The sequence below is a fragment of the Numida meleagris genome, chromosome 1 (genome assembly GCF_002078875.1).
Source record: "Numida meleagris isolate 19003 breed g44 Domestic line chromosome 1, NumMel1.0, whole genome shotgun sequence".
Taxonomy (NCBI): domain Eukaryota; kingdom Metazoa; phylum Chordata; class Aves; order Galliformes; family Numididae; genus Numida; species Numida meleagris.
Window position 1 is genome coordinate 36,023,394 of NC_034409.1, and position 10,605 is coordinate 36,033,998.

The following is a 10,605-nucleotide window of genomic DNA, read 5'->3' on the forward strand; positions in this document are numbered from 1 at the left end:
GACACCAAAAAACCTTAAGTTGGTTTGACCTGGGCCATTCTTCATTCCCTTAGTGCGTAGACATGTCTTTTCTCACTTCATGCACTGGAAATTCAGGCAACCTTTCTTTGTCAGACTGTTGGGCAGGGAGAACTGATTAAAAAAAAAAAAAGAAAAAAAACCCCCAAACATTAAACCAGACTTCTACTTCTGTTGTTATTGTTCCTCACCGGAGTTACCTGGTTGCTTCATTCCTGTCAGAATAGCATATCCAGCAGCTGCCTATTTAAACTCTTATCTGGGCAGTAAATCAGAAATTTGCTTAAGTGTGTGTGCTGTTTGGTTGCAGTAAGTCCATATAAAAGACGGCTGTGTAAACACTGCACATCTATGGTACTTAATTCTGGATTTGAAAAATATGCTGCGTAGCAGAATTGTGGTTGTTCTTCATTTACTAGACTGTTTTAACCTTTTTATCACTCTAATAGAAAAAATCATGATGATTTGATTGTGTTTAAACAATTGATTTTGCTAAAATTTCCTGTCTAGGTAAAAGAATATAATTAAATGGCCTTCCATTTTTACTTATGCAATAAATTCTACTTTCTCTTTGCGGTCTTTTTCTACAGAAAAGCAATCAATGAGCAGAATAATTAAATTGAGAAACTATAATAAAACTAACATTGAGCTTAGTGATATTTCTGTCTTTTTCAGTGGATCAGATGTTCTGGGAAGTTATGCAGCTGAGAAGAGAGATGTCACTAGCAAAACTTGGCTATTACAAGGAAGAGCTCTAAATCTTTTTACTCTTGGGCATGCATGAACTTCATGTAAGATACATAACTCTAAAATTGCTGAATCCTTTTTGTCACTTGATATTTATTTCCACAAAGTGGGTCCAAGATCTTTCTCCTTTGGCAGATTGCACTAAGAAGTACTGTGATTGTTTTAAACTGACCTATGCTGTATATGTGTCCATATAATACCTAGTTGAACAAATGTGGTAAGCACTTGCAGGTGTATTAGTGATTGTAGTTTACATTTAAAAACAAGACTTCTGATTAAATAAACGTTGATCTGAAGCAGCATCTGTTGTCTGTTCTTTATGATGCAGAATGATGCGAACCTGCCTGAGAAGGTAAGTGGTTTCAAACTGAAACCAAGGTGATTTTGTGGTGTGGGAATGAATGCCTGACACGGTGTGGTGTTAAGATGTATGTATGCATCTTCTCTATGTGTGTATGCCAATCCAGTTAACAGTTAGGAGGTCTTGATATTCTTTTAAGTACAGCTTTCCTATATTTTTCATTTCAAAGTACGATGAGAGATCTGTATACTGCAAACATAATTATGCTGTCAACAGCATAACAAATCTGCCTTTCTCTTTAAAGACTTTCCTGACATCAAGGAACAATAAAAAAACCGTGATCACTCTTTGGGTCTCTCTTTGGTTAGAAATCTATCCTGACCCCCATGTGACTACTAAAAACTTTTTCTTTCCCTTTTTTCTTTTTTTTATTTAACACCTTTACATGAATTTTTCTACTTTATTTTTTTTTTGCAATTTCCAGTTCCCATTGTTTTATACATCCATTTCCCACAGCTGTCCTTATATCTGCAAAATATCTGTTATGTGATTTTTTTTTAAACAGGTTAATTGCAGTTTGCACATAGTGTTTGCAGCTTCTTCACACATGCAACTTGCTCCAAAGACAACCTGAAAAAGGATCACGGCTTTTTAAGGAAGATACGTTCTCTGTTTAGGTGCTGCTTTTGCTGGTCCCTTTTCCCTAGGCATACTCTAAGCTGAAGGCAGATGATTCATTAGGATATGTGGAACATAGTTGTGGGTATATGGAAGTGTGGTGGTTTCACACTGGCTCAGCAGCACTGTGTTGCTCTTGTTCAGCCTTCTCAGAAGGACAGGGGGAGAAAATAGGATGGAAAAAAGCTTGTGAGTTGAGATGTGGGCAGGGACATAGCTCACCAGTTACCTTAGTGGGCGAAAGAGATGTGACATAAGGGAGGCTAATGTGATTTTTTGCGTACTGAAATGGACTAGAGCAATGAGAACTAAAAGCAAACTAAAACCACCTTCCTCCCATCCACCTCTGCTACCTTCTCCCCAAGCAGAGCAGGGGAATGGGGGCTGTGACGAGATAGGAGCAGCCCTGAGCTCTGGCTGCTCCAACACGGCCCCGCTGCGGCCAGAGCTCTGCTCATAGAGGGCATCCCTGCAGGCCTCAGTTACCAGACCTTCCCACATGAACTCGATACAGGTAGATTTGCTATGTAATATACCTTCTGGAAAAACAGTGGAGTCTTGATTGTGACAGCCAGAAACCTGGAAGAGTTCTCACTGCAGCTGTTGGAGGAAGATTATTTCTTATTTCAGTTGAGCTAAAGAAGTCTGGTTTTACTCTAAGAAAACAAACTGTATCTTTTGCTGTTATGTTAGGTTCATAAATGCTTCCTAAATGATTGTTAATCCTTGGTTTACATAATGAAATCAAACTGTTTCCCAGATTAGCTAACAGTAGTTAAATTATAGCTCATAGCTGCTGCTATTCTGATTTAGTAATCCTTTACAAGAGTTGCTCATTAAAGCAAAGAGATTTTTTTTTCTGCATAATATTGCCAAGACAAAAGGTAACTGAAGTTTGTTATGCAGAGACTATCTTCATGTGTAAGATCTACAAAGATGTACCGCAAGTGGTAATGGCTGTTTGGCTTGATTACATGAAGTCTTGTAAATACTGGTCTTGCTTCTGTCTTCAAGTCCCTTTCCCAAAATTATTCTCTCATTTTTTTTTTTTTAAATGAAATTCCTGTAATGAGAAACCTGTGACACTGAGTGTCTGGGACTGGTAACAGCTGCACAGCAGTTACGTGTCTGGTGAATGCAGCTGCTTTAGAGAATGGCCTTCTTCCACATTTGTTGACTTCATTGGAGCTTTTGTCCTTAACCAAATGCGTCCTGCAGATCCACACTCAAGATGTCTGAGTATTTTTCTCCTGTTTGTTATGGATGACAGAACAGGGATGAACTTCAGTGTGCAAAGACCAGCCAAGAGAGAGTGAAATGGGGTTTGCTGTTAGCCTTGAGCACCCTAGTTGAATTTTCAGCTTTCCCATGGGCTTACCTGGGACAGACAGGCTAATCTGTAGTTCAAATTCATTACAATAATATAAAGCTTCTCCATAATCTGCGCTGCAAGATGAAACTGTTCTTAGAGCTGTTGGGTAGCCTGGCACCCAGTGACTCGGGTGGGATAGTGCCTATGGTGAAGCTGCTCCTACAGCCAGTGGAACTGTTGGTCTTTCACCAGAAGCTGCAATTGCATCACCCGTGTGAAAGTACAGAGACAAGATAAGTAATTTTTATTGCCGCATTTTTTGCGCATGTGTAATTGTGATCAGTACTGGGACCAAAGGTCCCTCAGACAAGAGCATTAAGCACGCTGAACTGAAGAAAGCACGTCGCCTTCATCTTGCCTCAGACGTCTTTCCAAATTCTTTACGTGTGGCAGGGTTGAAGTATTATCCCTGATGCTAATATGAAGGAACAAGAGCAACTGGGATGAAGTCAGCCGAAAGCTCTGCTGGAAGCATGATGTGCTCCTTCACACGTTCCTGATCGCCCAGGAGGGGACGACGTGTTTCCTCTGCAGGACGCTGCCAGCTGCAGGAAGGTAAAGGACCTCCATTGACTTCGTCATGGATGTGGTGGGAGAAAATGAGGCCTTGCAGCAGTTTTTTGAAGGTAAGAGCTTAGCTTAGTTTGAAGAGTCTCAACAATTTGTTGTGGCAGCAAAAGTACACGGACTGTTTTAAATTAATTGAAGAAGAAAGGGGGAAGACAGCCCCCAAACAAAAGCTCTATTTACACAAAACAATCATGTTATGTGATACCAGAATGAAACAGCACCGACGGTATAGATGTACTGCAGTGCATTTTTCCTTGTACTTCGGGGAGAGCAGCAGAAGGAAGGTGGCTCTGGCTGAGCCCATGGGAGGGACAGTGCTGGTAAATGCCAGGAGGGAAATGGGGAAGAGACCAAGGCCTCCCAGCAACTTCTTGCTTCTGAAGTCTCGCTGACCTTCATGAGGTTGGGGAGCTCCCTCCTTGCTCCAGTTCATCCTGTCGGGTTAAAGATTGTTTTTCTTTCCACTCCTATACCTGATAGTAATTTCCATTTTTTTTTGTCTTTGGCTGGGATCTTCTGCCTTTTTCCCCGAGGCATTTCACACTCAGGCAAGTCTCTTGTCTTTCTCTTACCACAGATAATTTCACTTTCCACTAGATCAAACTGCATTGCTCAGACCCTGCTGTAATGTAATTCAAAATGACCGTTAAAAGGGTTACGAACTTTTTACTTTCTAAATATTTTTTTTCCTTACTGCAATGTTCACCTTGCTTTTTTTTTTTTTTTAAATGAACCTTTCAATTCCAAGTTTCTGTACTTTATTTCATTCTATTATTTGTCCGGGCATTTTCCATGTGATACTGGTCTTATCTAGAAAAGCTACTTTTCTGGCTTGGCTAACGTGGGCATTTTTCCATCACCTGTGTTTAATTTCCATGGTGCTAAATAGGTGAATTATTATTGTTATGGTTTTGACTGACACTTGTGGTCTCGCTGAAAGGTGGCAGCAGCTCTAACTTTTGATGTTGAATTTCACTGAGGAAATTAAAGTTTTGCTCGCAGTCCTCAAGGAATTGTTTTTAAGCCAAGAAGTTGGTATCAGTGACCCACAACCTCTGGCTGCTAGCAGACAAACGTGCTTTTTCTAGGTGTTACCAAATTAATATGTTTTCTAAATTTACTTTAAGTCACAAAGATCACAAGTTAGTAGAGTTTCTTGGCTTTGCTTTCAGCAAGATGTTTGTTTTTATCAAGCTACTGTTCAAGTACTATATTGCACTGCTGTTAAGTATTCTAAATAGCACTGGACATGAATTACACAAAATGCCTGAAAATCTGACTTGGGAAACAGGGTTTTCTGGGGAATGTGGTCTGGGTCGTGTTGACTTTTGAGACACCGACACTCTGGCAGAAGGTATTTTAGGGGTTTTAGCTGTATGAGCTCTTTAATGGCAATTAACTTTAATTCTAGAACGACTGATTTAACTGTAGAAGGTAGTTTGGTAGAACATCTGTATGGGGAGGGTCTGATTTGAAGCATGATTTGCATTCTTTTGAAGCAGGGCTTAGCTCCACTGAACCTGCTTAGCACTACAGCAGGTGGTTTGGCTTTAGGAATGCTCCTTAATGAGGTAAGAGCAATAAACCGCTAGCTGCAATTTGGTGGCCTCTGAGATCGTTCACAGCAACTGGAACATTGTCTGTCACTCAAGGCTATAAAACAGCTGATGGTTGCAATGTTAAGTTGTGAGTGCTGCTGCTGAGGAAGGCTCTCTGCTTCATCAGTGCTTCAGCTTTGGCTTCCAGACGGATCAGTTAGCAACTAAGCACGTTTGTAATGTTTTCCAAGAATATTTGAAATTTTGTGAGCAAAAATGATCTTACTTTCCCTGTTGCTTTAGATCCTTACAGTGTGTGTTTGTTTTGACAGACATTAGTATGGTTAACTTGCATTTACGTTATTGAGAGAGGACAGTTTGGAGTTCTCGAGAAAAATGACATAATGTAATATTTGTTTTCCTATCAATAGCTGCTTTCAATATTCAGTAGACAGATTAGATATGACTGACTGGGACTTGACCCTGGCTTTTTCTTATTGAAGTAGATGGCTTTTCTCATGTGCCTGTTGTTTTCTGCTTCATTTCATTCTTCCCACACTATATACTTTGACCTAAGACTTTTCCATGATTTCTGTTGAAATTAATAACTTACTTATTAAAACGTTTACATTTTTGACTCTGTAACTTCCTTTTTGCCATGGAAAGTGCCTGTCCTTCCCTAGCAGAGCAGTCTCTTATTGCTGACGTTATCAGTAGGCTGAGACACTCGATGAAGGCCAAACTAATTAATTACACTGTTAAATTCAGCCTTCTCTTTTTTTATTGCTAGGTTTTTTTTGGTGTCTGAGATGTGTGTGTTTGGCCTCAGTGCCCTTTGCTATCTGAAGAAGTTTCTTGGTTGTGGATTCATTCACCTCTCTTTATACTCCTGGTCCCGCATGGGTAACCCTGAGTATACTTAGGTGCTCTTGGCAAATGAATGAAGCCACAGAATAAATATGGCATTAAACATGAAAAAACCAAAGGCCTCTCCTACTATTTTAAGGATGACAGATTAAAACAGGAATAAAAGAGGAACTGAGTACTGACAGTGAGATTTCTCTTTCTCTGGAAAATGCTGATGTTTGGGGGGAAAGCTGTCTTTCTTGACACAATCTCACTCCTTACCTCTTGGAGTGCTGTAGCTTTTCCCACCACTGAATACCTGTGGTCTGTGGAGGGTCCCCACAAGTTGTAGTTCTGCAACTAGAAGCTGTTTTGACCTAAGTCCTTTCCTGCTTATTGCTGTTATGTGCCTGAGCTCCATGTCCTTGGCTCTGATGGATGAGCAGCTTCTATCAATGACTCTAGTCTGTTCTGGTCAAAATGAACAGGACTATCTTGCACAACTTAAATAGTGAGCGATACCTGGAGTCCTTTAGTGTGAAAGAATTCTTAGTGTTATTTAGTGTAAAGGAATTATTAGCCCCCTGTGTAAGACTAACCTCAGGGTAAGCTGATGAAGTTCTACTGGACTTTTCACTGAGCTTGTATAGTGGCTCAAAGTATTTTAGAGGTAAAATATCTTCAGAGGAAGACTAGTTAGTAATTCTCAAGACAACATTTCCTTCAAGTTGCAAAGGTATGTAGCAAACCTTATGAATTTGTCCTCCATAAAATAGGTAATAATTGGGATTGAATGTGCTTTGTGTGTCCTTTTTATATCTCCAGCTTTATTTAAGGATGGTTTCCTGCACAGAATAGCTGATATTTTAACACAAATCTTAATACAAGTAGCTGGATTTGGCTAGGAACTTCCTGGCATAGCTCTTCTAATGACAGGTGAAGATCAGTTTAGTACTCATTTTTAGTCAATACTAAATGTTTGAGAGGATATTTTATTGGTTGTGGACTGAATTTATATTTGCATAAACAGTACAAATAGCTTGGTTGTCTGGGGGCTCCTTTGGAAGATGGTGGCTGTGGTTTAAGCCACATTCAGACATGTGCTTGACTTTCTCTGAACTATCTAATCTGAGGAAGACATCAAAAGTACTGTCCCCTCATCCTTCACTTTGCATTAGATGTTACTAGAAAGAAGGCAACTGGTGTAAATGCAGTCATATGTAAGCCTTCTACAAGGAAGTGCTGGGAGAATTAATGAGGCAGGTGATTCAGGGATTGAGCCTGGGGCTGCTGGCTTCAGGAGCACATAGAGTGGAGCTCTGGAGCCTGGTGGCTGGAGGCTGCCAAAAAAAAGAGAGAAAGTAGGAGGGCAGTGATCAGCATACTCTGGTGCCTGTGGCTGGAAACTGGGAAAGACTAGGGGAGAATGGGCAGGGAAATGGGCGCCAACGTAGAAGAGAGGCTTTGGACTTCAGATCAAAGGGAATAGAGCAACAGAATATCGGTTTGATGGAGAAACGGTCAAAATACAATCCTCCGTTGCCGATGACTGCAGGCTGTTCTGCAAGCAGCTGTGTATGATACCCCTGTCACAACATAGCCTTGCACCTTCATCTTCCCTTGTTCCTCACAGATGACAGCTTACAATACTGTTTATTTCCTGGGTTTCTGGCAGTCCTCTGCGGTGACACCTCTCACCCAGGGCACTGCTGTGGTGTGGAGTGTGGACTAGGAGCAGAGATCCCCGAGAGTGTGCTGATAAAGGCTGCTGACGCTGCGGGTCTCCTTTTGCATGCACATACGCATAGTTCTCTGCCCTCGTGGTGACTTTGGGTAGCTGGCTTGCGTGCTACCAGGGAGCAACAAGAGCAGTAAACAAATTCTCAGTCAAAATATCAGTGTATTTTATCATCCCAAAGCCTGTAACTTCTAAGTGCTTACTGTGAACAAAGCCTGTGAAATGGATGGCAGTGTTTTGAATAAGTTTGCATATGATCCAACAGCTCCTCCTCTGCTGAAACAGATGCCAATGCAAGCACAGAAAGGAAGTACGTTTTGAAAGAAAGAGGAAAAAATTGCTCTACGGTGCAGCCAAATGAAGTTTGTTTCTTCTGTGCATTGGTACTATGAAACTTTTATTAGTGGTGGTCTGCCTTCTTGCTGGCGTGCTTCCCTCTTATCCCAGCATAGATCCACTTTGTTCTTCCTTCCTTCTCCTCCTGCCCATTTAACTGCTATGCAAATTAAGAGGGAACGATGTGTATTCCTGTTGCCATCACTTAGCAAGAGGGCTACTCTGGACTGCGGGATGCCCATATTTAAGGCCCTGTCCTTTTATGGCCACACTTCAGAACAGCTTGTTTCTGACCTTGGTCAAAATAAATCATTCTTGGTTTTGTGATGCGGGGAAAAAACACATTAATAGCAAAATGTTTCAACTGTGCATGAGACCAGGCAGCTTGAGCAGGTGTTCAAGTTTGAGGGAGGTTGTTGAAGAAAGCCAGACCCTTGTGTATTTTCAAGCCATTTTTGCAAGCAGTGAAGTTCACCACCATTTCAAGACTTTCCACACTGGACAGAGACAACAGCAGAAAACAGAAGAAATTGTACATCTTCTGCTATGCACCTTGTGTCCCACGCAGCAGCAGAGTTAAGGGGAAGTAGCTGCTGTCAGCTGCTCAGGGCTGAGCCGTGCAGCTTTCTGTCCTGTGTAGCAGTGGGACAGAGCCGGCCAGCTCCAGTAGATAATTGCAGAGAGCAGTAACTTAAACTTCCTTATTTTGCTTTCTTTCTGACTGGCCACACCTGTATTTATAGAAGGCTTGCTGGAAAGGTGGCGAGCCTGCACTGCAGCTTTGTTTGCTTTTTCTTCTTTTTCTGAAGGAGAGTTCCGGCTGACTTGCTTGGCTTTCTGCAAAAGACCTTGTGAATTCCACAGGCTTTACAATCATCAAATCTGTTTACAGCCTTCAGTAACCAAGCAGCAAAGGACAAAGTACTGAACCTTTCTTCTCAGTAGTAGGTTTAGCATACTATTGGACTGTTTTTTGTTGTTTTTGTTTTTTTTCCCCTAGGAAAGTAATCAGAAGCCACCAATTCCTTTAATGTTTCTAAAGCTTTATTTATGCTTCCTTAATTGAAGCTTAGGATAGTGGGTTTTAAAGCTGTTTCAGAAACTCACTGGTAGTTGCAGTGCAGGGAGCGGAGCTCTGTAAGGTGTCAGAGCTTTGATCTAGTCACCTGTTTTGATCCCAACGTAAAGGAGTATGAAGTTACCCTCAAAACCTGATTTCTGCAGTTGGAAATGGGAGCCCCTCCTCCTGCTGTGGTAATTCTGTGAGGCCTTCATGACAGACACAAACTAGTGCTTTTCTGGTGCTGTCATCTTCACCTTCTCTCTTTTACTCTGCATTTCCTGTCATCTTTTCTCCCTCAGCGTGCCCATACTTCCAAATAGAAATGTGACCCATCTGTAACACAAGATGTTCACCTGTGGTAGGACAGGACCGATCTCATTTTCCGTTGTGAGATAGTGCGCAGCATTACTTAGTCTGAAGTACTGACGACTGTACAAATGTCACTCTTGGAATTTGTCTTTTTGACATCTTTGATTGCAGGGCAAGATGTTCACAGAGCCTTGGAGAATCCCATGGTGGATACAAGTATGTTGGAAGAATTCCTCAGCAGTGACTTAGAGTTTGGAACTTTGTAAGTATTAGAGCAACAACTTATGTTGTTTTCAGTGGTGCATTGATAAAATCTGAATGCAGCAGTCAGACCTGAAATCTCTTAGTTTCAGTAGGTTTGTGGGGTGTTTATTTCCTTACTTGAAACTGAGATGGAAATGCAAATTGCAGGTAGTAATGGAAATGTGTTATTTTGTAGTTCAACAGAATGGATGGTAATGAAGTCTGGGACAATTCACAAATGTTATGCTAATTATGGCATTAAATGCAAAGCTGTTATTTTTTAATATAACTAAGCACAAGTTTAGTGTTTATGTGCAGAATAAATGATGTAAATGAGATTAATGTATAATAAATTGAGAGACTAACGTAAACCTCCCGGTCAGAGGGAAACAGGGCTACTGCTTTTATCCTAATGCTCCCTTCAGAACAGAGAAATTCACCATTAATCTTTTCTGAGACTTGTTTTCAGAGTTACAAAGGCTACGTAATACGAGAGGTCACGGTAAAGGGTGGAAAGTTATGCAGCACAGACCTATCAAAGACTTCAGACCCAAATCGTTAATCTAGACAACTGTCATGTGATTGTGGTTAGATTCAAAATGTTACGAATGTGCTGACATTTGCCAAGAGCAAAGCAACAGTAGTTGTTTTTATAGGGTAACTAAACAGCCTACAGCATTTTTCACTGTGGATACACTTGCCTTTGCACATATTTATTCTCAGTGGCCTAAATAGACTTCTACCTGCTCTGAATCATAGAATCATAGAATTAGCTAGGTTGGAAAAGACCTACAAGATCATCCAGTCCAACCATCCACCTACCACCAATAACCCCACTAAACCATG

General features: G+C 41.0%; 2 protein-coding genes across 11 annotated transcripts in view; both read left to right on the plus strand.

Annotated features, from left to right (window-relative positions):
* Window positions 1-1,067, plus strand: part of RAB3IP (RAB3A interacting protein) — a 28,111-nt gene extending 27,044 nt beyond the window's left edge. For all 3 annotated transcript variants that reach the window (XM_021385158.1, XM_021385157.1, XM_021385156.1), the window contains one exon: window positions 694-1,067. In XM_021385158.1, coding sequence (XP_021240833.1) covers window positions 694-776 — 83 coding nt within the window. In that variant the 3' untranslated portion in view covers window positions 777-1,067. The remainder of the gene's footprint in view (window positions 1-693) is intronic.
* MYRFL (myelin regulatory factor-like) overlaps window positions 3,606-10,605 on the plus strand; it is a 43,165-nt gene continuing 36,165 nt past the window's right edge. For 4 of the 8 annotated variants that reach the window (XM_021385152.1, XM_021385147.1, XM_021385151.1 and 1 more), the window contains exons 1-2: window positions 3,606-3,742; window positions 9,688-9,778. In XM_021385152.1, coding sequence (XP_021240827.1) covers window positions 3,697-3,742; window positions 9,688-9,778 — 137 coding nt within the window. In that variant the 5' untranslated portion in view covers window positions 3,606-3,696. The other 4 variants (XM_021385154.1, XM_021385155.1, XM_021385153.1 and 1 more) reach the window with 4 other exon arrangements.